The sequence below is a fragment of the Hyla sarda genome, chromosome 7 (genome assembly GCF_029499605.1).
Source record: "Hyla sarda isolate aHylSar1 chromosome 7, aHylSar1.hap1, whole genome shotgun sequence".
In the NCBI taxonomy this organism is placed as follows: Eukaryota; Metazoa; Chordata; class Amphibia; order Anura; family Hylidae; genus Hyla; species Hyla sarda.
Window position 1 is genome coordinate 11,835,055 of NC_079195.1, and position 27,038 is coordinate 11,862,092.

The window sequence follows — 27,038 nt, forward strand, 5'->3', positions numbered from 1 at the left end:
TACGACCCGTGTAACTGCTCCACACCATTCATACGATCCGTGTAACCGCTCCACACCATTCATACGATCCGTGTAACAGCTTCTCCCTATTCATACGAATTGGAGTAATCGTGCCATTCATATGACCGGTGGAACTGCGCCGCTCTGTTCATCTGACCTGTGTAAACTTGCCACTCTGATCATAACACCTGCTTGACTGCACAACTCTATTCATACAACCCCTGTAACTGCTCTGTTCATAAGACCTGCATAAACGCGCAGCTCTGTTAATAGGACCCTTGTTCATACAACCAGAGTAACCGCACAGCTCTGTTTATACAACCTGTGTAACCGCACCGCTCTGTTCATACAACCTGTGTTACCGCACCGCTCTGTTCATACAACTTGTGTAACCGCACAGCTCTGTTCATACAACCTGCGTATCCGCACCGCTCTGTTCATACAACCTGTGTATCCGCACCGCTCTGTTCATACAACCTGTGTATCCGCACTGCTCTGTTCATACAACCTGTGTATCCGCACCGCTCTGTTCATACGACCCATGTAACCGCTCCGCTCTGTTCATACAACCTGTGTAACCGCACCGCTCTGTTTATATGACCAGTGTAACCACACCGCTCTGTTTATACAACCCGTGTAACCCAGTTGCTCTGTTCATACGACCCGTGCAACCGCACCGCTCTGTTCATACAACCCGTGTAACCCTGTTGCTCAGTTCATACGACCCGTGTAACCGCACCGCTCTGTTCATACAACCCATGTAACCGTGCTGCTCTCTTCATACGACCCGTGTAATCGCACCGCTCTGTTCATATGACCAGTGTAATCGCACCGCTCTGTTCATATGACCCATGTAACCGCACCGCTCTGTTCATAAGACCAGTGTAACCACTCCGCTCTGTTCATACAACCTACGTAACGGTGCTGCTCTGCTCATATGACCCGTGTAACCGTGCTGCTCTGTCCACAGGTTGTATGAACAGCGCGTGGTGCTTACAGTATCATGGCGTCCTCCGCTGGCTCCATGTGGCTCGGTGCACCCGTCCCCTCTCGGGGCGATCGTACGCAGCACCCGGCAGCTTGTCTGAATGTTGGAGAATATCCCGCAGCGCCCGTCCACCTGTCAGCGCATCTGGCGTATTTAGCAGCTCACAGATCAAACGTCTGTTTTCCACTTCACAAGGAACAGGAGGTTGTGCAGGATCGAAGGCAAACCATACAAACTCCCGCCCCTGTGTATACGGTCACCCAGCTCTCCACAGACCCTGAGCGAATCGTGTTTCATTAAACTCAATCTATCATCCTCTCTGGTGCAGACATGGCCGCTGCCTGTGTTTCCAACAGGATCATCGATCAATATTCGAAATGTAAAGGATTTCAGCTGATGGTGAATCTTATCCAGTGTTTCCCAACCAGGGTGCCTTCAGCTGTTGCAAAACTAAACTCCCAGCATGCCCGGACACCCTTTGGTTGTCCGGGCATGCTAGGAGTTGTAGCTTTGCAACAGCTGGAGGCACCCTGGTTGGGAAACACTGATCTAATCACTCGTACAAGCGATGGATACAGAATCCTCACATCTGTGTCGGTCTCCACTGTCTCTGTAATTCTATTCATCAACCACAATGCTCAGGGAGGCGCTGTCTATTCTTCACAGACATGGGACAGTTTTACATAATAAAATGGTGAAGGCGAATTTATGGGAGACGTTTCAATGCACCAAAAGCATAATATTGTGACTCTCTGCACTGACTGCCCCTGTGGATACAGTATAGCATGCAGGCTGCAGTAAAGTGATTTCTGTAGCATTATTTCAGCAGTGTCTGGGATTCTCTACATAAGCTAATATCACACTGAAGAGGCCAGGGGGGGCGCTATGCCACAAAACACTATCGGGCAGGGGGTGTTACGCAATGTAACACTATAGAGCAGGGGGCAATGCGCAATGTAACACTATAGGGCAGTGGGCACTAAGCAATGTAACACTATAGAGCAGGGGGCAATGCGCAATGTAACACTATAGGGCAGTGGGCACTATGCAATGTAACACTATAAGGCCGGGGGGCGCTGCACAATGTAACACTAAAGAGCAGGGGAGCACTATGCATTGTAACACTATAAGGCAGAGGGTACTATGCAATGTAACACTATAGGACAGGGGACGCTGCTCAATATAACACTATAGAGCAGGGGGCACTATGCAATGTAACACTATAGGACAGGGGGTGCTGCGCAATGTAACACTATAGGACAGGGGGTGCTGCACAATGTAGCACTTTAGGGCAGGGGGCGCTATGCAATGTAACACTATAGGGCAGGGGGCGCTATGCAATGTAACACTATAGAGCAGGGGGCACTACGCAATGTAACACTATAGGACAGGGGGCGCTATGCAATGTAACACTATAGGGCAGGGGGCACTATGCAATGAAACACTATAGAGCAGGGAGCGCTACGCAATGTAACACTACAGGACAGGGGGCGCTGCGCAATGTAACACTTTAGGACAGGGGGCACTACGCAATGTAACACTATAGGACAAGGGGCGCTGTGTAATGTAACACTATAGGGCAGAGGGTACTACGCAATGTAATACTATAGGACAGGGGGCGCTGCGCAATGTAACACAATAGGGCAGGGGGCGCTGCGCAATGTAACACTATAGGGCAGAGGGCACTATGCAATGTAACACTATAGGGCAGGGGGCGCAGCACTGTGTGCCGTTACAATATGAGGTGTAATGCACAGATATTATAGGGAACAAGTAATAGAGTCAGCATTGGCCGACCTACCTCTCTCCGCCGAGACGCCCAGCACGTCTGCTTAATCTTCCAAACCACGGCGGCCACCAGGAGGAGCGACAGGAAGCAGCTGGATGGGAGAAATCACAGGGAAACCATCAATGTTATAGACACAAAGGACGGACGACAGCGAAGTCTACACTATAAGAGATCTCATCTATAATAACCTAGATCAGTGTGTACCAACTAGGGTGCCTCCAGCTGCTACAAAACTACAACTTCCAGCATGCCCGGACAGCCACCGGCTGTCCGGGCATGCTGGGAATTGTAGTTTTGCAACAGCTGAAGGCACCCTGGTTGGAAAACATTGACATACATAATGGGCATAGACTTTTAATGGCTGCCAGTCACGGTCAGCTGCACCGCTGGCATTGTTCCCTTTGCAGTCTGGGCAATGTTCCCTATGAGCCGGGAAATACAGAACCGCACCACATAAATATTAACGTTCTGCGCCCTCATAATTAACTAAGATATACAGAGAGGGATAACATCAACAGTATTATACAGGATCCACTTATACAGAGTATAGCCACACAGTTCTCTCTATGATCATAGAGGTGAGTGCAGGGAGGGGATAGAGAGCACTGTGCAGCTGTAATGTATGGCCACACAGTTCTCTCTATGATCATAGAGGTGAGTGCAGGGAAGGGATAGAGCACTGTGCAGCTGTAATATATGACCACTCAGTTCTCGCTATGATCATAGAGATGAGTGCAGGGAAGGGATAGAGAGCACTGTTCAGCTGTAATATATGACCACACCGTTCTCTCTATGATCATAGAGATGAGTGCAGGGAGGGGATAGAGAGGACTGGGCAGCTGTAATGTATGACCACACAGTTCTCTCTATGATCATAGAGATGAGTGCAGGGAGGAGATAGAGAGGACTGTGCAGCTGTAACTGTATGACCACACAGTTCTCTCTATGATCATAGAGATGAGTGCAGGGAGGAGATGGAGAGGACTGTGCAGCTGTAACTGTATGACCACACAGTTCTCTCTATGATCATAAAGATGAGTGCAGGGAGGGGATAGAGAGGACTGTGCAGCTGTAACTGTGTGATCACACAGTTCTCTCTATGATCATAGAGATGAGTGCAGGGAGGGGATAGAGAGGACTGTGCAGCTGTAACTGTATGATCACACAGTTCTCTCTATGATCATAGAGATGACTGCAGGGAAGGGATAGAGAGGACTGTGCAGCTGTAACTGTATGATCACACAGTTCTCTCTATGATCATAGAGATGAGTGCAGGGAAGGGATAGAGAGCACTGTGCAGCTGTAACTGTATGACCACATAGTTCTCTCTATGATCATAGAGATGAGTGCAAGGAGAGGATAGAGAGGACTGTGCAGCTGTTACTTTATGACCACACAGTTCTCTCTATGATCATAGACGTGAGTGCAGAGAGGGGATAGAGAGCACTGTGCGGCTGTAACTGTATGACCACACAGTTCTCTCTATGATCATAGAGGTGAGTGCAGGGAGGGGATAGAGAGGACTGTGCAGCTGTAACTGTATGACCAAACAGTTCTCTCTATGATCATAGAGGTGAGTGCAGGGAGGGGATAGGGAGACTGTCCCCAGTCTTCTTTGTTGTATTGTTGGGGTGCAGTGAGGTGCGGTATACTGTGCTCAGGCTGTGGCCCCCTCTCTGTCTTCTTTGTTGTATTTTGGGGAGCAGTGAGGTGCGGTATACTGTGCTCAGGCTGTGGCATCCTCCCTGTCTTCTTTGTTGTATTGTTGGGGAGCAGTGTGGTGCGGTATACTGTGCTCAGTCTGTGGCCCCCTCCCTGTCTTCTTTGTTGTATTGTTGGGGAGCAGTGAGGTGCGGTATACTGTGATCAGTCTGTGGCCCTTCGCTGTCTTCTTTGTTGTATTGTTGGGGAGCAGTGAGGTGCGGTATACTGTGCTCAGTCTGTGGCCCCCTCCCTGTCTCCCAGTCTATTTTGTTGTATTGTTGGGGAGCAGTGAGGTGCGGTATACTGTGCTCAGTCTGTGGCCTCCTCTCTGTCTTCTTTGTTGTATTGTTGGGGAGCAGTGTGGTTCGGTATACTGTGCTCAGGCTGTGGCCTCCTCCCAGTCTTCTGTGTTGTATTGTTGGGGGAACAGTGAGGTGCGGTATACTGTGCTCAGTCTGTGGCCTCCTTTCTGTCTTCTTTGTTGTATTGTTGGGGAGCAGTGAGGTGCGGTATACTATGCTCAGGCTGTGGCCTCCTCTCTGTCTTCTTTGTTGTATTGTTGGGGAGCAGTGAGTTGCGGTATACTGTGCTCAGGCTGTGGCCCCCTCCCTGTCTTCTTTGTTGTATTGTTGGGGAGCAGTGAGGTGCGGTATACTGTGCTCAGGCTGTGGCCCCCTTCCAGTCTTCTGTGTTGTATTGTTGGGGGAGCAGTGAGGTGCGGTATACTGTGCTCAGGCTGTGGCCCCCTCTCTGTCTTCTTTGTTGTATTGTTGGGGAGCAGTGAGGTGCGGTATTCTGTGCTCAGTCTGTGGCCTCTTCTCTGTCTTCTTTGTTGTATTGTTGGGGAGCAGTGAGGTGCAGTATGCTATGCTCAGGCTGTGGCCTCCTCACAGTCTTCTGTGTTGTATTGTTGGGGGAGCAGTGAGGTGCGGTATACTGTGCTCAGTCTGTGGCCTCCTCTCTGTTTTCTTTGTTGTATTTTTGGGGAGCAGTGAGGTGCGGTATACTGTGCTCAGTCTGTGGCCTCCTCCCAGTTTTCTTTGTTGTATTGTTGGGTGAGCAGTGAGGTGCGGTATACTGTGCTCAGGCTGTGGCCTCCTCTCTGTCTTCTTTGTTGTATTGTTGGGGAGCAGTGAGGTGCGGTATACTGTGCTTAGGCTGTGGCCCCCTCGCTGTCTTCTTTGTTGTATTGTTGGGGAGCAGTGGGGTGCAGTATACTGTGCTCAGGCTGTGCCCTCCTCTCTGTCTTCTTTGTTGTATTGTTGGGGAGCAGTGAGGTGCGGTATACTGTGCTCAGGCTGTGGCCCCCTCTCTGTCTTCTTTGTTGTATTGTTGGGGAGCAGTGAGGTGCGGTATACTGTGCTCAGGCTGTGGCCTCCTCTCTGTCTTCTTTGTTGTATTGTTGGGGAGTAGTGAGGTGCGGTATACTGTGCTTAGTCTGTGGCCCCCTCCCTGTCTTCTTTGTTGTATTGTTGGGGAGCAGTGAGGTGCGGTATACTGTGCTCAGTCTGTGGCCTCCTCTCTGTCTTTTTTGTTGTATTGTTGGGTGAGCAGTGAGGTGCGGTATACTGTGCTCAGGCTGTGGCATCCTCCCTGTCTTCTTTGTTGTATTGTTGGGGAGCAGTGAGGTGCGGTATACTGTGCTCAGGCTGTGGCCTCCTCTCTGTCTTCTTTTTTGTATTTTGGGGGAGCAGTGATGTGCGGTATACTGTGCTCAGGCTGTGGCCCCCTCTCTGTCTTCTTTGTTGTATTGTTGGGGAGCAGTGGGGTGCAGTATACTGTGCTCAGGCTGTGGCCTCCTCTCTGTCTTCTTTGTTGTATTGTTGGGTGAGCAGTGAGGTGCGGTATACTGTGCTCAGGCTGTGGCCCCCTCCCTGTGTTCTTTGTTGTATTGTTGGGGGAGCAGTGAGGTGCGGTATACTGTGCTCAGTCTGTGGCCTCCTCTCTGTCTTCTTTGTTGTATTGTTGGGGGAGCAGTGAGGTGCGGTATACTGTGCTCAGTCTGTGGCCTCCTCTCTGTCTTCTTTGTTGTACTGTTGGAGAGCAGTGAGGTGCGGTATACTGTGCTGAGTCTGTGGCCCCCTCCCTGTCTTCTTTGTTGTATTGTTGGGGAGCAGTGAGGTGCGGTATACTGTGCTCAGGCTGTGGCCTCCTCTCTGTCTTCTTTGTTGTATTTTGGGGAGCAGTGAGGTGCGGTATACTGTGCTCAGGCTGTGGCCCCCTCCCTGTCTTCTTTGTTGTATTGTTGGGGAGCAGTGTGGTGCGGTATACTGTGCTCAGTCTGTGGCCTCCTCTCTGTCTTCTTTGTTGTATTGTTGGGAGCAGTGAGGTGCGGTATACTGTGCTCAGTCTGTGGCCCCCTCCCTGTCTTCTTTGTTGTATTGTTGGGGAGCAGTGAGGTGCGGTATACTATGCTCAGGCTGTGGCCTCCTCCCAGTTTTCTTTGTTGCATTGTTGGGGAGAAGTGAGGTGCGGTATACTGTGCTCAGGCTGTGGCATCCTCCCTGTCTTCTTTGTTGTATTGTTGGGGAGCAGTGTGGTGCGGTATACTGTGCTCAGTCTGTGGCCCCCTCCCTGTCTTCTTTGTTGTATTGTTGGGGAGCAGTGAGGTGCGGTATACTGTGCTCAGTCTGTGGCCTCCTCTCTGTCTTTGTTGTATTGTTGGGTGAGCAGTGGGGTGCAGTATACTGTGCTCAGGCTGTGGCCTCCTCTCTGTCTTCTTTGTTGTATTTTGGGGAGCAGTGAGGTGCGGTATACTGTGCTCAGTCTGTGGCCTCCTCTCTGTCTTCTTTGTTGTACTGTTGGGGAGCAGTGAGGTGCGGTATACTGTGCTCAGGCTGTGGCCCCCTCGCTGTCTTCTTTGCTGTATTGTTTGGGGAGCAGTGAGGTGCGGTATACAGTGCTGAGTCTGTGGCCCCCTCCCTGTCTTCTTTGTTGTATTGTTGGGGAGCAGTGAGGTGCGGTATACTGTGCTCAGGCTGTGGCCTCCTCTCTGTCTTCTTTGTTGTATTTTGGGGAGCAGTGAGGTGCGGTATACTGTGCTCAGGCTGTGGCATCCTCCCTGTCTTCTTTGTTGTATTGTTGGGGAGCAGTGTGGTGCGGTATACTGTGCTCAGGCTATGGCATCCTCCCTGTCTTCTTTGTTGTATTGTTGGGGAGCAGTGTGGTGCGGTATACTGTGCTCAGTCTGTGGCCCCCTCCCTGTCTTCTTTGTTGTATTGTTGGGGAGCAGTGAGGTGCGGTATACTGTGCTCAGTCTGTGGCCTCCTCTCTGTCTTTGTTGTATTGTTGGGTGAGCAGTGAGGTGCGGTATACTGTGCTCAGGCTGTGGCCCCCTCTCTGTCTTCTTTGTTGTATTGTTGGGGAGCAGTGAGGTGCGGTATACTGTGCTCAGGCTGTGGCCTCCTCTCTGTCTTCTTTGTTGTATTGTTGGGTGAGCAGTGAGGTGCGGTATACTGTGCTCAGGCTGTGGCCCACTCCCTGTGTTCTTTGTTGTATTGTTGGGGGAGCATTGAGGTGCGGTATACTGTGCTCAGTCTGTGGCCTCCTCTCTGTCTTCTTTGTTGTATTGTTGGGGGAGCAGTGAGGTGCGGTATACTGTGCTCAGGCTGTGGCCCCCTCCCTGTGTTCTTTGTTGTACTGTTGGGTGAGCAGTGAGGTGCGGTATACTGTGCTCAGGCTGTGGCCCCCTCTCTGTCTTCTTTGTTGTATTGTTGGGGAGCAGTGAGGTGCGGTATACTGTGCTCAGGCTGTGGCCCCCTCGCTGTCTTCTTTGTTGTATTGTTGGGGAGCAGTGGGGTGCAGTATACTGTGCTCAGGCTGTGGCCTCCTCTCTGTCTTCTTTGTTGTATTGTTGGGGAGCAGTGAGGTGCGGTATACTGTGCTCAGGCTGTGGCCCCCTCCCCGTGTTCTTTGTTGTATTGTTGGGGAGCAGTGAGGTGCGGTATACTGTGCTCAGGCTGTGGCCCCCTCGCTGTCTTCTTTGTTGTATTGTTGGGGAGCAGTGAGGTGCGGTATACTGTGTTCAGGCTGTGGCCCCCTCCCTGTGTTCTTTGTTGTACTGTTGAGGAGCAGTGAGGTGCGGTATACTGTGCTCAGGCTGTGGCCCCCTCGCTGTCTTCTTTGTTGTATTGTTGGGGAGCAGTGGGGTGCAGTATACTGTGCTCAGGCTGTGGCCCCCTCTCTGTCTTCTTTGTTGTATTGTTGGGGAGCAGTGAGGTGCGGTATACTGTGCTCAGGCTGTGGCCTCCTCTCTGTCTTCTTTGTTGTATTGTTGGGGAGCAGTGGGGTGCAGTATACTGTGCTCAGGCTGTGGCCCCCTCTCTGTCTTCTTTGTTGTATTGTTGGGGAGCAGTGAGGTGCGGTATACTGTGCTCAGGCTGTGGTCCCCTCTCTGTCTTCTTTGTTGTATTGTTGGGGAGCAGAGAGTTGTGGTATACTGTGCTCAGGCTGTGGCCCCCTCCCTGTGTTCTTTGTTGTATTGTTGGGGAGCAGTGAGGTGCGGTATACTGTGCTCAGTCTGTGGCCCCCTCTCTGTCTTCTTTGTTGTATTGTTGGGGAGCAGTGAGGTGCGGTATACTGTGCTCAGGCTGTGGCCTCCTCTCTGTCTTCTTTGTTGTATTGTTGGGGAGCAGTGAGGTGCGGTATACTGTGCTCAGGCTGTGGCCCTCTCTCTGTATTCTTTGTTGTGTTGTTGGTGAGCAGTGAGGTGCGGTATACTGTGCTCAGGCTGTGGCCTCCTCTCTGTCTTCTTTGTTGTATTGTTGGGGAGCAGTGAGGTGCGGTATACTGTGCTCAGGCTGTGGCCTCCTCTCTGTCTTCTTTGTTGTATTGTTGGGGAGCAGTGAGGTGCGGTATACTGTGCTCAGGCTGTGGCCCCCTCTGTCTTCTTTGTTGTATTGTTGGGGAGCAGTGAGGTGCGGTATACTGTGCTCAGGCTGTGGCCTCCTCTCTGTCTTCTTTGTTGTATTGTTGGGGAGCAGTGAGGTGCAGTATACTGTGCTCAGGCTGTGGCCTCCTCTCTGTCTTCTTTGTTGTATTGTTGGGGAGCAGTGAGGTGCGGTATACTGTGCTCAGGCTGTGGCCTCCTCTCTGTCTTCTTTGTTGTATTGTTGGGGTGCAGTGAGGTGCGGTATACTGTGCTCAGGCTGTGGCCCCCTCTCTGTCTTCTTTGTTGTATTTTGGGGAGCAGTGAGGTGCGGTATACTATGCTCAGGCTGTGGCCCCCTCTCTGTCTTCTTTGTTGTATTGTTGGGGAGCAGTGAGGTGCGGTATACTGTGCTCAGGCTGTGGCCCCCTCCCCGTGTTCTTTGTTGTATTGTTGGGGAGCAGTGAGGTGCGGTATACTGTGCTCAGTCTGTGGCCCCCTCTCTGTCTTCTTTGTTGTATTGTTGGGGAGCAGTGAGGTGCGGTATACTGTGCTCAGGCTGTGGCCTCCTCTCTGTCTTCTTTGTTGTATTGTTGGGGAGCAGTGAGTTGCGGTATACTGTGCTCAGGCTGTGGCCCCCTCCCTGTGTTCTTTGTTGTACTGTTGAGGAGCAGTGAGGTGCGGTATACTGTGCTCAGGCTGTGGCCCCCTCTCTGTCTTCTTTGTTGTATTGTTGGGGAGCAGTGAGGTGCGGTATACTGTGCTCAGGCTGTGGCCCCCTCCCTGTCTTCTTTGTTGTATTGTTGGGGAGCAGTGAGGTGCGGTATACTGTGCTCAGGCTGTGGCCCCCTCCCTGTGTTCTTTGTTGTATTGTTGGGGAGCAGTGAGGTGCGGTATACTGTGCTCAGTCTGTGGCCCCCTCTCGGTCTTCTTTGTTGTATTGTTGGGGAGCAGTGAGGTGCGGTATACTGTGCTCAGGCTGTGGCCTCCTCTCTGTCTTCTTTGTTGTATTGTTGGGGAGCAGTGAGTTGCGGTATACTGTGCTCAGTCTGTGGCCTCCTCTCTGTCTTCTTTGTTGTATTGTTGGGGAGCAGTGAGGTGCGGTATACTGTGTTCAGGCTGTGGCCCCCTCCCTGTGTTCTTTGTTGTACTGTTGAGGAGCAGTGAGGTGCGGTATACTGTGCTCAGGCTGTGGCCCCCTCGCTGTCTTCTTTGTTGTATTGTTGGGGAGCAGTGGGGTGCAGTATACTGTGCTCAGGCTGTGGCCCCCTCTCTGTCTTCTTTGTTGTATTGTTGGGGAGCAGTGAGGTGCGGTATACTGTGCTCAGGCTGTGGCCTCCTCTCTGTCTTCTTTGTTGTATTGTTGGGGAGCAGTGGGGTGCAGTATACTGTGCTCAGGCTGTGGCCCCCTCTCTGTCTTCTTTGTTGTATTGTTGGGGAGCAGTGAGGTGCGGTATACTGTGCTCAGGCTGTGGTCCCCTCTCTGTCTTCTTTGTTGTATTGTTGGGGAGCAGAGAGTTGTGGTATACTGTGCTCAGGCTGTGGCCCCCTCCCTGTGTTCTTTGTTGTATTGTTGGGGAGCAGTGAGGTGCGGTATACTGTGCTCAGTCTGTGGCCCCCTCTCTGTCTTCTTTGTTGTATTGTTGGGGAGCAGTGAGGTGCGGTATACTGTGCTCAGGCTGTGGCCTCCTCTCTGTCTTCTTTGTTGTATTGTTGGGGAGCAGTGAGGTGCGGTATACTGTGCTCAGGCTGTGGCCCTCTCTCTGTATTCTTTGTTGTGTTGTTGGTGAGCAGTGAGGTGCGGTATACTGTGCTCAGGCTGTGGCCTCCTCTCTGTCTTCTTTGTTGTATTGTTGGGGAGCAGTGAGGTGCGGTATACTGTGCTCAGGCTGTGGCCTCCTCTCTGTCTTCTTTGTTGTATTGTTGGGGAGCAGTGAGGTGCGGTATACTGTGCTCAGGCTGTGGCCCCCTCTGTCTTCTTTGTTGTATTGTTGGGGAGCAGTGAGGTGCGGTATACTGTGCTCAGGCTGTGGCCTCCTCTCTGTCTTCTTTGTTGTATTGTTGGGGAGCAGTGAGGTGCAGTATACTGTGCTCAGGCTGTGGCCTCCTCTCTGTCTTCTTTGTTGTATTGTTGGGGAGCAGTGAGGTGCGGTATACTGTGCTCAGGCTGTGGCCCCCTCTCTGTCTTCTTTGTTGTATTGTTGGGGAGCAGTGAGGTGCGGTATACTGTGCTCAGGCTGTGGCCCCCTCTCTGTCTTCTTTGTTGTATTGTTGGGGAGCAGTGAGGTGCGGTATACTGTGCTCAGGCTGTGGCCTCCTCTCTGTCTTCTTTGTTATATTGTTGGGGAGCAGTGAGGTGCGGTATACTGTGCTCAGGCTGTGGCCTCCTCTCTGTCTTCTTTGTTATATTGTTGGGGAGCAGTGAGGTGCGGTATACTGTGCTCAGGCTGTGGCCTCCTCTCTGTCTTCTTTGTTGTATTGTTGGGGGAGCAGTGAGGTGCGGTATACTGTGCTCAGGCTGTGGCCCCCTCTCTGTCTTCTTTTTTGTATTGTTGGAGGAGCAGTGAGGTGCGGTATACTGTGCTCAGGCTTTGGCCCCCTCTCTGTCTTCTTTGTTGTATTGTTGGGGGAGCAGTGAGGTGCGGTATACTGTGCTCAGGCTGTGGCCTCCTCTCTGTCTTCTTTGTTGTATTGTTGGGGAGCAGTGAGGTGCGGTATACTGTGCTCAGGCTGTGGCCCCCTCTCTGTCTTCTTTGTTGTATTGTTGGGGGAGCAGTGAGGTGCGGTATACTGTGCTCAGGCAGTGGCCCCCTCTCTGTCTTCTTTGTTGTATTGTTGGGGAGCAGTGAGGTGCGGTATACTGTGCTCAGTCTGTGGCCTCCTCTCTGTGTTCTTTGTTGTATTGTTGGGGGAGCAGTGAGGTGCAGTATACTGTGCTCAGGCTGTGGCCTCCTCTCTGTCTTCTTTGTTGTATTGTTGGGGAGCAGTGAGGTGCGGTATACTGTGCTCAGTCTGTGGCCCCTCTCTGTCTTCTTTGTTGTATTGTTGGGGAGCAGTGAGGTGCGGTATACTGTGCTCAGGCTGTGGCCTCCTCTCTGTCTTCTTTGTTGTATTGTTGGGGAGCAGTGAGGTGCGGTATACTGTGCTCAGGCTGTGGCCTCCTCTCTGTCTTCTTTGTTGTATTGTTGGGGAGCAGTGAGGTGCGGTATACTGTGCTCAGGCTGTGGCCCCCTCTCTGTCTTCTTTGTTGTATTGTTGGGGAGCAGTGAGGTGCGGTATACTGTGCTCAGGCTGTGGCCTCCTCTCTGTCTTCTTTGTTGTATTGTTGGGGGAGCAGTGAGGTGCGGTATACTGTGCTCAGTCTGTGGCCTCCTCTCTGTCTTCTTTGTTGTATTGTTGGGGGAGCAGTGAGGTGCGGTATACTGTGCTCAGGCTCTTGTTTTGCAGAGATTGATGCTGGTTGTATTCCGTCCAGGTGACACTTGCTCCTTCTCAATGGCCACAGATAAGTGCAGCGTCCCCTGAGGATCGGAGTAATTTACTGCGGGGACAGAGGGCGGCGGAGGGAAGTAAATTCCAGTATATGGGATTAATCAGGGGTCGGCGGCTTTAATAAACAGCGGGAGTCCTCCATCCCGGAGAGGAACAGACAAGAGGCGGCTGATGCCCACCGGGGAGGGGTCAGCGCGGGGCACAACCAATATCTCTTTATTACCTCAATGCATCCAAAATAAGAAGTGAGAAAACTCTGTGAATAGTCTACGAATAGTAATAACTCCTGTATGTGTATACAGCCCCTGTACAGACCTATGTATACCCCCCTCCTGTATGTGTATACAGCCCCTGTACAGACCTATGTATACCCCCCTCCTGTATGTGTATACAGCCCCTGTACAGACCTATGTATACCTCCCCTCCTGTATGTGTATACAGCCCCTGTACAGACCTATGTATACCCCCCTCCTGTATGTGTATACAGCCCCTGTACAGACCTATGTATACCTCCCCTCCTGTATGTGTATACAGCCCCTGTACAGACCTATGTATACCCCCCTCCTGTATGTGTATACAGCCCCTGTACAGACCTATGTATACCTCCCCTCCTGTATGTGTATACAGCTCCTGTACAGACCTATGTATACCCCCCTCCTGTATGTGTATACAGCCCCTGTACAGACCTATGTATACCCCCCTCCTGTATGTGTATACAGCCCCTGTACAGACCTATGTATACCTCCCCTCCTGTATGTGTATACAGCCCCTGTACAGACCTATGTATACCTCCCCTCCTGTATGTGTATACAGCCCCTGTACAGACCTATGTATACCTCCCCTCCTATATGTGTATACAGCCCATGTACAGACCTATGTATACCTCCCTCCTGTATGTGTATACAGCCCATGTACAGACCAATGTATACCCCCCTCCTGTATATGTGTATACAGCCCCTGTACAGACCTATGTATACCCCCCTCCTGTATGTGTATACAGCCCCTGTACAGACCTATGTATACCTCCCCTCCTGTATGTGTATACAGCCCCTGTACAGACCTATGTATACCTCCCCTCCTGTATGTGTATACAGCCCCTGTACAGACCTATGTATACCTCCCCTCCTATATGTGTATACAGCCCATGTACAGACCTATGTATACCTCCCTCCTGTATGTGTATACAGCCCATGTACAGACCTATGTATACCCCCCTCCTGTATGTGTATACAGCCCCTGTACAGACCTATGTATACAGTACCTCCCCTCCTGTATGTGTATACAGCCACTGTACAGACCTATGTATACCTCCCCTCCTGTATGTGTATACAGCCCCTGTACAGACCTATGTATACAGTACCTCCCCTCCTGTATGTGTATACAGCCACTGTACAGACCTATGTATACCTCCCCTCCTATATGTGTATACAGCCCCTGTACAGACCTATGTATACCTCCCCTCCTGTATGTGTATACAGCCGCTGTACAGACCTGTGTATACCCCCCTCCTATATGTGTATACAGCCCCTGTACAGACCTATGTATACCTCCCCTTCTATATGTGTATACAGCCCCTGTACAGACCTATGTATACCCCCCTCCTGTATATGTATACAGCCCCTGTACAGACCTATGTATACCTCCCCTCCTGTATGTGTATACAGCCCCTGTACAGACCTATGTATACCTCCCATCCTGTATGTATACAGCCCCTGTACAGACGTATGTATACCCCCCCCTATATGTGTATACAGCCCCTGTACAGACCTATGTATACCTCCCATCCTGTATGTATACAGCCCCTGTACAGACCTATGTATACCTCCCCTCCTGTATGTGTATACAGCCCCTGTACAGACCTATGTATACCTCCCCTCCTGTATGTATACAGCTCCTGTACAGACCTATGTATACCCCCCTCCTGTATATGTGTATACAGCCCCTGTACAGACCTATGTATACCCCCCTCCTGTATGTGTATACAGCCCCTGTACAGACCTATGTATACCTCCCTCCTGTATGTGTATACAGCTCCTGTACAGACCTATGTATACCTCCCTCCTGTATGTATACAGCCCCTGTACAGACCTATGTATACCTCCCCTCCTGTATGTGTATACAGCCCCTGTACAGACCTATGTATACCTCCCCTCCTATATGTGTATACAGCCGCTGTACAGACCTATGTATACCCCCCTCCTGTATGTGTATACAGCCCCTGTACAGACCTATGTATACCTCCCCTCCTATATGTGTATACAGCCCCTGTACAGACCTATGTATACCCCCCTCCTGTATATGTATACAGCCCCTGTACAGACCTATGTATACCTTCCCTCCTGTATATGTGTATACAGCCCCTGTACAGACCTATGTATACCCCCCTCCTGTATGTGTATACAGCCCCTGTACAGACCTATGTATACCTCCCTCCTGTATGTGTATACAGCCCCTGTACAGACCTATGTATACCTCCCTCCTGTATGTGTATACAGCTCCTGTACAGACCTATGTATACCTCCCTCCTGTATGTATACAGCCCCTGTACAGACCTATGTATACCTCCCCTCCTATATGTGTATACAGCCGCTGTACAGACCTATGTATACCCCCCTCCTGTATGTGTATACAGCCCCTGTACAGACCTATGTATACCTCCCATCCTGTATGTATACAGCCCCTGTACAGACCTATGTATACCCCCCCCTATATGTGTATACAGCCCCTGTACAGACCTATGTATACCTCCCATCCTGTATGTATACAGCCCCTGTACAGACCTATGTATACCTCCACTCCTGTATGTGTATACAGCCCCTGTACAGACCTATGTATACCTCCCTCCTGTATGTATACAGCTCCTGTACAGACCTATGTATACCTCCCCTCCTGTATGTGTATACAGCCCCTGTACAGACCTATGTATACCCCCCTCCTGTATATGTATACAGCCCCTGTACAGACCTATGTATACCTCCCATCCTGTATGTATACAGCCCCTGTACAGACCTATGTATACCCCCCCCTATATGTGTATACAGCCCCTGTACAGACCTATGTATACCTCCCATCCTGTATGTATACAGCCCCTGTACAGACCTATGTATACCTCCACTCCTGTATGTGTATACAGCCCCTGTACAGACCTATGTATACCTCCCTCCTGTATGTATACAGCTCCTTTACAGACCTATGTATACCTCCCCTCCTCTATATGTGTATACAGTCCCTGTACAGACCTATGTATACCCCCCTCCTGTATGTGTATACAGCTCCTGTACAGACCTATGTATACCTTCCCTCCTGTATGTGTATACAGCCCCTGTACAGACCTATGTATACCTCCCCTCCTGTATGTGTATACAGCTCCTGTACAGATCTATGTATACCCCCCTCCTGTATGTGTATACAGCCCCTGTGCAGACCTATGTATACCTCCCCTCCTGCATGTATACAGCTCCTGTACAGACCTATGTATACCTCCCCTCCTGCATGTATACAGCTCCTGTACAGACCTATGTATACCTCCCCTCCTGTATGTATACAGCCCCTGTACAGACCTATGTATACCCCCCTCCTGTATGTGTATACAGCCCCTGTACAGACCTATGTATATCTCCCCTCCTCTATATGTGTATACAGCTCCTGTACAGACCTATGTATACCCCCCTCCTGTATGTGTATACAGCCCCTTTACAGACCTATGTATACCCCCCTCCTGTATGTGTATACAGCTCCTGTACAGACCTATGTATACCTCCCCTCCTGTATGTATACAGCCCCTGTACAGACCTATGTATACCTCCCCTCCTGTATCTGTATACAGCCCCTGTACCGACCTATGTATACCTCCCCTCCTGTATGTGTATACAGCCCCTGTACAGACCTATGTATACCTCCCCTCCTCTATATGTGTATACAGCCCCTGTACAGACCTATGTATACCTCCCCTCCTGTATGTGTATACAGCCCCTGTACAGACCTATGTATACCTCCCCTCCTGTATGTGTATACAGCCCCTGTACAGACCTATGTATACCTCCCCTCCTGTATCTGTATACAGCCCCTGTACAGACCTATGTATACCTCCCCTCCTGTATGTGTATACAGCCCCTGTACAGACCTATGTATACCCCCCTCCTGTATGTGTATACAGCCCCTGTACAGACCTATGTATATCTCCCCTCCTCTATATGTGTATACAGCTCCTGTACAGACCTATGTATACCCCCCTCCTGTATGTGTATACAGCCCCTTTACAGACCTATGTATACCCCCCTCCTGTATGTGTATACAGCTCCTGTACAGACCTATGTATACCTCCCCTCCTATATGTGTATACAGCCCCTGTACAGACCTATGTATACCTCCCCTCCTGTATGTGTATACAGCTCCTGTACAGACCTATGTATACCTCCCCTCCTGTATGTGTATACAGCTCCTGTACAGACCTATGTATACCTCCCCTCCTATATGTGTATACAGCCCCTGTACAGACCTATGTATACCTCCCCTCCTGTATGTGTATACAGCTCCTGTACAGACCTATGTATACCTCCCCTCCTGTATGTGTATACAGCCCCTGTACAGACCTATGTATACCTCCCCTCCTGTATGTGTATACAGCCTCTGTACAGACCTATGTATACCTCCCCTCCTATATGTGTATACAGCCCCTGTACAGACCTATGTATACCTCCCCTCCTCTATATGTGTATACAGCTCCTGTACAGACCTATGTATACCCCCCTCCTGTATGTGTATACAGCCCCTGTACAGACCTATGTATACCCCCCTCCTGTATGTGTATACAGCCCCTTTACAGACCTATGTATACCTCCCCTCCTGTATGTGTATACAGCTCCTGTACAGACCTATGTATACCTCCCCTCCTATATGTGTATACAGCTCCTGTACAGACCTATGTATACCTCCCCTCCTCTATATGTGTATACAGCCCCTGTACAGACCTATGTATACCTCCCCTCCTGTATGTGTATACAGCCCATGTACAGACCTATGTATACCCCCCTCCTATATGTGTATACAGCCCCTGTACAGACCTATGTATACCTCCCCTCCTGTATGTGTATACAGCCCCTGTACAGACCTATGTATACCTCCCCTCCTCTATATGTGTATACAGCCCCTGTACAGACCTATGTATACCTCCCCTCCTGTATGTGTATACAGCCCCTGTACAGACCTATGTATACCTCCCCTCCTGTATGTGTATACAGCCCCTGTACAGACCTATGTATACCTCCCCTCCTGTATCTGTATACAGCCCCTGTACAGACCTATGTATACCTCCCCTCCTGTATGTGTATACAGCCCCTGTACAGACCTATGTATACCTCCCCTCCTGTATGTGTATACAGCTCCTGTACAGACCTATGTATACCCCCCTCCTGTATGTGTATACAGCCCCTGTACAGACCTATGTATACCTCCCCTCCTGTATGTGTATACAGCCCTTGTACAGACCTATGTATACCTCCCCTCCTGTATGTGTATACAGCCCTTGTACAGACCTATGTATACCTCCCCTCCTGTATGTGTATACAGCCCCTTTACAGACCTATGTATACCTCCCCTCCTGTATGTGTATACAGCTCCTGTACAGACCTATGTATACCTCCCCTCCTATATGTGTATACAGCTCCTGTACAGACCTATGTATACCTCCCCTCCTCTATATGTGTATACAGCCCCTGTACAGACCTATGTATACCTCCCCTCCTGTATGTGTATACAGCCCCTGTACAGACCTATGTATACCTCCCCTCCTGTATGTGTATACAGCCCCTGTACAGACCTATGTATACCTCCCCTCCTCTATATGTGTATACAGCCCCTGTACAGACCTATGTATACCTCCCCTCCTGTATGTGTATACAGCCCCTGTACAGACCTATGTATACCTCCCCTCCTGTATGTGTATACAGCCCCTGTACAGACCTATGTATACCTCCCCTCCTGTATCTGTATACAGCCCCTGTACAGACCTATGTATACCTCCCCTCCTGTATGTGTATACAGCCCCTGTACAGACCTATGTATACCTCCCCTCCTGTATGTGTATACAGCTCCTGTACAGACCTATGTATACCCCCCTCCTGTATGTGTATACAGCCCCTGTACAGACCTATGTATACCTCCCCTCCTGTATGTGTATACAGCCCTTGTACAGACCTATGTATACCTCCCCTCCTGTATGTGTATACAGCTCCTGTACAGACCTATGTATACCCCCCTCCTGTATGTGTATACAGCCCCTGTACAGACCTATGTATACCTCCCCTCCTGTATGTGTATACAGCTCCTGTACAGACCTATGTATACCCCCCTCCTGTATGTGTATACAGCCCCTGTACAGACCTATGTATACCTCCCCTCCTCTATATGTATACAGCCCCTGTACAGACCTATGTATACCTCCCCTCCTCTATATGTGTATACAGCCCCTGTACAGACCTATGTATACCCCCCTCCTGTATGTGTATACAGCCCCTGTACAGACCTATGTATACCTCCCCTCCTCTATATGTGTATACAGCCCCTGTACAGACCTATGTATACCCCCCTCCTGTATGTGTATACAGCCCCTGTACAGACCTATGTATACCTCCCCTCCTCTATATGTGTATACAGCTCCTGTACAGACCTATGTATACCTCCCTCCCCTATGTATACAAGATATGTGGTTACATGATGGTTTTCCATGCAGCAGCTAAGCAAACAGTATCACACATGATAGGCTTAGATACAGTGTCTCTGCAGATGGTATCACAGGCTTAGATCCAGTGGCTCCGCATTCGGTATCACACATGATGGGCTTAGATACCGCGGCTCAGTAGCACACTAACCCGGGACATGACATAATACGTTTACCCCCCCTTGACTACCTGAGCTGCCGGTATAATGCGCTGACTGGTTGGGCACAGCGGTTGGTGCGTTACATTTACATGGAGCGTCGCAGTTTGTAACAAAGCGGCAGACGAGCGTAACGTGATCGGCTGGGACTGGATGCAGCCGGGGGGGGGGGAAGACACAAAGTATCTCATCCTTGAAATATTAAGCTTGAGAATTGTCAGCCCTCCCACAGCCTGGCGCTCGCCCTTCATGGCTGACGTTCCGGAGGGCTGACAGCCCGCAGAGTTGTGCGAGGTTCTCACAAGACAACTCATGTCACGTTCACTTAGCTGCGCCAACAGGACATGGCCCGGCGTCCCGACTGAGCGCGGAGAACCGGCCAAAAAGGAAAAAAAAGAAACTGTTCGGAGCCGGCAAAATCGTGGTGTGTGGGAAAAATCAGCGTGTTTATAGTAATCAGCGTCATTAGGCCAGGGCGGCCGCTGATCCGCAGTCATCCGGTGCAGCCCAAGGTGATCATTGGATCCCGAATGTAAACAGAGGGACAGCGCACCGCGAGCGGCAAAATAAACTAATATAGTCAGCGTAATGCGCCAAACCTCAGCGCCCGGGGGGAGGGGTCTGGTCAGCGCTGCCGGACTATGGATATCTGGCCCAGTTTTGTTAAAATCCTGCTGACTGGACATGCGGTATAATCAGCGGCGCCTGCGGAACAAAAGACGCTTTTCCCGCTGACCTCAATAAGTCGAGACTGGATAGTGTCACATGACCCTTAGGGTGCGTTCACACCGAGTAATTCAAAGGGAATTTACTCGAATAATTCCTCTTGAATTCTCCGCTTAAAAATAATTACCGTATTTTTCGCCCTATAGGAAGCTCCGGCATATAAGACGCACCCAATTTTAACCCCTTAAGGACCAAGGACGTACCGGTACGTCCTTGGTCCTGCTCCCGTGATATAACGCAGGGTTACACGGTAACCCCGCATCATATCACAGCGGGCCCGGCGTCATAGTGAAGCCGGGACCCGCCGCTAATAGCGCGCGGCGCCGCGCGCTATTAACCCTTTAACCGCGCGCTCAGAGCTGAGTCACGCGGCTAAAAGTGAAAGTAAAAACTGCCAGTTAGCTCAGTGGGCTGTTCGGGATAGCCGCGGCGAATGAGAAACCAGTGATCAATGTGAAAGATCAGTGTGTGCAGTGTTATAGGTCCCTATGGGATAACAATGATCAGTATAAGAGATCAGTGTGTGCAGTGTTATAGGTCCCTATGGGATAACAATGATCAGTATAAGAGATCAGTGTGTGCAGTGTTATAGGTCCCTATGGGATAATAATGATCAGTATAAGAGATCAGTGTGTGCAGTGTTATAGGTCCCTAAGGGATAACAATGATCAGTATAAGAGATCAGTGTGTGCAGTGTTATAGGTCCCTATGGGATAACAATGATCAATGTAAAAGATCAGTGTGTGCAGTGTTATAGGTCCCTATGGGATAACAATGATCAATGTAAAAGATCAGTGTGTGCAGTGTTATAGGTCCCTATGGGATAACAATGATCAGTATAAGATCAGTGTGTGCAGTGTTATAGGTCCCTATGGGAGCTATAACACTGCAAAAAAAAGTGGAAAAAAAAGTGAATAAAGATCATTTAACCCCTCCCCTATTAAAAGTTTGAATCACCCCCCTTTTCCCATAAAAAAAAAAAAAAACACAGTGTAAATAAAAATAAACGTATGTGGTATCACCGCGTGCAGAAATGTCTGAATTATGAAAATATATCGTTAATTAAACCGCTCGGTCAATGGCGTACGCGCAAAAAAATTCCAAAATACAAAATAGTGCATTTTTGGTCACTTTTTATATCATTTAAAAATGTCAATAAGTCCTATCAATGCAAAAATGGTACCGTTAAAAACTTCAGATCACGGCGCAAAAAATTAGCCCTCATACCGCCCCATACACGGAAAAATAAAAAAGTTATAGGGGTCAGAAGATGACAATTTTAAACGTATACATTTTACTCCATGTAGTTATGATTTTTTCCAGAATTACGACAAAATCACCTATATAAGTAGGGTATCATTTTAATTGTATGGACCTAGAGAATATAGATAAGGTGTCATTTTTACCGAAAAATGTACTACGTAGAAACGGAAGCCCCCAAAAGTTACAAAACAGCGTTTTTTTTAAAAATTTTGTCGCACAATGATTTTTTTTTCCATTTCACCGTAGATTTTTGGGCAAAATGACTGACGTCATTACAAAGAAGAATTGGTGGCGCAAAAAATAAGCAATCATATGGATTTTTAGGTGCAAAATTGAAAGAGTTATGATTTTTTAAAGGCAAAGAGCAAAAAACGAAAATGCAAAAACGGAAAAAAAAAACGTTCCTTAAGGGGTTAAATGAGGAAAATGTAGAATACAATGTAAAGAATAGGTCACAGTGATCTTCAACCAGCGGACCTCCAGATGTTGCAAAACTACAACTCCCAGCATGCCCAGACAGCCGTTGGCTGTCTGGGCATGCCAGGAGTTGTAGTTTTGCAACATCTGGAGGTCCGCAGGTTGAAGACCACTGGTATAGGAGGTAATACTCACCTGTCCCCCCCCCCCCGCTCCGGACCAGTCACCGCTCGTCACCGCTGCCCTGGATGTCGCCCTCCATTGCTGTCGCCGCGTCCCCGGGGTGTCCCCGTCGCTCCGGAATGTCTCTGCTGCCCGGTATCCTCGCTCTCCGTCGTCGCCATCACGTCGCTCCTATTGGATGACGAGACGGTGTGTGCAGCGACGTGATGACGACGAAGGAGAGCGCCGGCCATGCAGGGGATCCCGGCACGGAGCAGACACCGAGGAGGCAGGTAAGGTCCCTCCTGAGCAGCCGGGTTAGTGTCACTTTCCCTTCAGACGCGGTGGTCAGCTTTGATCGTCGCGTCTGAAGGGTTAATACAGAGCATCACAGCGATCGGTGATGTCCTGTATTAGCCGCGGGTCCCGGCCGTTGATGACCGCAGGGACCGCCGCGATAGGTGTGAGTATTCGCCGTATAAGACGCACCAACTTTTCCCCCCCCCCCAGTTTTGGGGAAGAAAAAGTGCGACTTATACGGCGAAAAATACGGTAACATCTGCTTTGCCATTGACTTCAATGTATTTTCCTCTGCACTGGTCACAGGATTCCATTCATTGTTCATTGTTCTAGCAAAAGTCCATTGAAGTCAATGGTAAAAATGTATCCGCTTGAAATCGTTTCCGCACGTAAAAAAAATAAAAAAAATAAAAAGGAAATTCCAATTGGTGGTTGTAGTCCCGTAAAATAAAATAAAAAAGACCTGTTTCCTCCTATATTCAGCACGGAATATTCTGCGCTATTTTCGCGCAAAATTTGCGCAACAAAAAAATACGTAAATTTTGCTGCAGAATTTTTACGCGAGGATTCCTTTCCTATTCCTCAGTGTGAATTTGCCCAGAAGCGGAAACATTGTAACAAGTCAAATCTGGACTGTAACAATTCTAAATGATTACATTGTAGCGTCACCACAGTAGCGCCCCCCGACCTGCTGCTGCAGAACTACAACTCCAATCATGCTCTGACAGCTTACCTGGATCTGTAGAGCGGTGAACCCCAAACTTGTAGTTCTCCAGCTGTTGCGAAATTTCATTGATGGGAGTTGTAGATTTGCTCTACTCACACCCAGAGCTGCATTCATAATTCTTCTATCATAGGATAGTTGAAGTTTTGCAACAGCTGGAGAGCCAGAGATTGGGAAACGCCGCTCTATAGATACAATTAGGTGGGCAGAGCATGATTAAAGTTGTAGTTTTGCAACAGCCTGGAGTAGTGGTCTAAAGGACCTGATAAGCTGTCGGTATATGATGGGAGTTGTAGTTTGCCACAGGTTAAAGGGGTACTCCGGTGGAAAACATTTTTTTTTTTTTTTTTAATCAACTGGTGCCAGAAAGTTAAACAGATTCGTAAATGACTTCTATTAAAAAATCTTAATCCTTCCAGTACTTATTAGCTGCTGAATACTACAGAGGAAATTCTTCTCTTTTTGGAACACAGAGATCTCTGCTGACATCATGACCACAGTACTCTCTGCTGACATCTCTGTCCATTTTAGGAACTGTCCAGAGCAGCATATGTTTTCTATGAGGATTTTCTCCTACTCTGGACAGTTCTTAAAATGGACAGAGATGTCAGCAGAGAGCACTGTGGTTGTGATGTCAGCAGAAAGCTCTGCGTTCCAAAAAGAAAATAATTTCCTCTGTTGTATTCAGCAGCTAATAAGTACTGGAAGGATTAAGATTTTTTTTAATAGAAGTAATTTACAAATCTGTTTAAAGGGGAATTCCAGGAAAAAACTTTTTTTTATATATCAACTGGCTCCAGAAAGTTAAACAGATATGTAAATTACTTCTATTAAAAAATCTTAATCCTTTCAGTACTTATTAGCTTCTGAAGTTAAGGTTGTTCTTTTCTGTCTAAGTGCTCTCTGATGACACGTGTCTCGGGAACTGCCCAGTTTAGAAGAGGTTTTCTATGGGGATTTGCTTCTAAACTGGGCGGTTCCCGAGACACGTGTCATCAGAAAGCACTTAGACAGAAAAGAACAACTCAACTTTAGCAACTGATATGTACTGGAAGGATTAAGATTTTTTTTTTATAGAAGTAATTTACAAATCTGTTTAACTTTCTGGAGCCAGTTGATATATAAAAAAAAGTTTTTCCTGGATAACCCCTTTAACTTTCTGGCACCAGTTGATTAAAAAAAAAAAAAAAAAGTTTTGCACCGGAGTACCCCTTTAATATGGAATGGCTGACTCTAGAACCAACACCTATGGTACTAATATAAAAGGGTGACTCTAGTATATATTTAGCGGCCATCTTGGATATATATACTTAGTGGCCATCTTGGATATATATACTTAGCGGCCATCTTGGATATATATACTTAGCGGCCATCTTGGATATATATACTTAGCGGCCATCTTGGATATATATACTTAGCGGCCATCTTGGATATATATACTTAGTGGCCATCTTGGATATATATACTTAGCGGCCATCTTGGATATATATACTTAGCGGCCATCTTGGATATATATACTTAGCGGCCATCTTGGATATATATACTTAGTGGCCATCTAGGATATATATACTTAGCGGCCATCTTGGATATATATACTTAGTGGCCATCTTGGATATATATATACTTAGCGGCCATCTTGGATATATATACTTAGCGGCCATCTTGGATATATATACTTAGCGGCCATCTTGGATATATATACTAAGCGGCCATCTTGGATATATATACTTAGCGGCCATCTTGGATATATATACTTAGCGGCCATCTTGGATATACTGTTATTACAGACAGCGGCGTCTCACCTGAAGAACGTGACGAAGAACTGCACCAGGTCCATGATGGTGTTGTGCTGGGAAAAGGCGATCTGCAAGACAAAATCACAGAATCCAGGTAAGAACAGGGTTAACCCCTCGTAACCCACCCAGCATTTATTAAACTATCTGTTTTTGTTTTTCGTTTTTTCTCTCTTTTCGCTTTTTTAGACTTCGGAGGTGGATAGTGGAAATTTTTCTTTCGACCTTTCTGCGCCTTTGAGTTGATCCGCGGGGCCCAGCCCACCTGCAGGAGCAGAACATATGTTGCAGAAGGCAGCGGGACCCCCGGACGCGCTCCACCTGACAGCAGAGGTCACGAGCGGACGCGCTTAACCTTCAGGAAAAATCATCTGCGAGCACAAAGCCAAAAACTGGGGAAAAGACAGAATAAGACGGCGGCTAGAGGAGCTGCGGCCTAAATCACCGGGGCGATGAAGACTGCAACCACATCCGGTCCATTATAAAAATAGGATTATACTCCACTCACACCCAGAGCTGCATTTATAATTCTGCTATTACAAGAAAAAAGTTCCCTTGTTATCATCTCAAAGAACTTAGTAGATCTCCCATAAGGCATTGCAGTGTAATACAGGAGATGGTAATGTAGTAGTAAAGTCAGCTGCACCTGCTTCTCCTAAGCCTGTAGGTGGCAGCGCGCCAGGTGAGCAGATTGATCTGTTTTCTCATTAATAATTATTAGCAATAATTTGTAATTGTGTTCTTGGTGGGTATCGGTGGGAACCACATCACATTACAGTGCCAATAGATTATAGTGCCATCACATCATAGTGCCAATACATCATAGTGCCAATACATCATAGTGCCATCACATCATAGTGCCATCACATCATAGTGCCATCATATCATAGTGCCATCACATCATAGTGCCATCACATCATAGTGCCATCATATCATAGTGCCATCACATCATAGTGCCATCATATCATAGTGCCATCACATCATAGTGCCAATACATCATAGTGCCAATACATCATAGTGCCAATACATCATAGTGCCATCATATCATAGTGCCATCATATCATAGTGCCATCATATCATAGTGCCAATAGATTATAGTGCCATCACATCATAGTGCCAATAGATTATAGTGCCATCATATCATAGTGTCAATACATCATAGTGCCAATAGATTATAGTGCCATCACATCATAGTGTCATCATATCATAGTGCCATCATATCATAGTGCCATCACATCATAGTGCCATCATATCATAATGCCAATACATCATAGGGCCATCACATCATAGTGCCATCACATCATAGTGCCATCACATCATAGTGCCATCATATCATAGTGCCATCATATCATAGTGCCATCATATCATAATGCCAATACATCATAGGGCCATCATATCATAGTGCCAATACATCATAGGGCCATCATATCATAGTGCCATCACATCATAGTGCCATCATATCATAGTGCCATCACAGCATAGTGCCATCATATCATAATGCCAATACATCATAGGGCCATCACATCATAGTGCCATCATATCATAGTGCCATCATATCATAGTGCCATCATATCATAGTGCTATCACATCATAGTGCCATCACATCATAGTGCCATCACATCATAGTGCCATCACATCATAGTGCCATCATATCATAATGCCATCATATCATATTGCCATCACATCATAGTGCCATCACATCATAGTGCCATCACATCATAGTGCCATCATATCATAATGCCATCATATCATAGTGCCATCATATCATAGTGCCATCACATCATAGTGCCATCATATCATAGTGCCATCACATCATAGTGCCATCATATCATAGTGCCATCACATCATAGTGCCATCATATCATAGTGCCATCATATCATAGTGCCATCATATCATAGTGCCATCATATCATAGTGCCATCATATCATAGTTCCATC

General features: G+C 48.4%; 1 protein-coding gene and 1 long non-coding RNA gene across 3 annotated transcripts in view; one reads left to right on the forward strand and one right to left on the reverse strand.

The window, feature by feature from the left end:
* The window catches only part of LOC130282604 (uncharacterized), an 87,724-nt gene extending 61,947 nt beyond the window's left edge, over positions 1 to 25,777 (forward strand). The window contains exons 2-3 of the long non-coding RNA XR_008846469.1: positions 25,096 to 25,198; positions 25,291 to 25,777. This is a non-coding gene — a long non-coding RNA (uncharacterized LOC130282604). The remainder of the gene's footprint in view (positions 1 to 25,095; positions 25,199 to 25,290) is intronic.
* ATRNL1 (attractin like 1) overlaps positions 1 to 27,038 on the reverse strand; it is a 638,934-nt gene that overhangs the window by 198,664 nt on the left and 413,232 nt on the right. For both annotated transcript variants that reach the window (XM_056531006.1, XM_056531007.1), the window contains exons 25-26: positions 25,111 to 25,172; positions 2,790 to 2,868 (exon numbers count right to left, since the gene is read on the reverse strand). In XM_056531006.1, the coding sequence (XP_056386981.1) occupies positions 2,790 to 2,868; positions 25,111 to 25,172 (141 nt within the window). The remainder of the gene's footprint in view (positions 1 to 2,789; positions 2,869 to 25,110; positions 25,173 to 27,038) is intronic.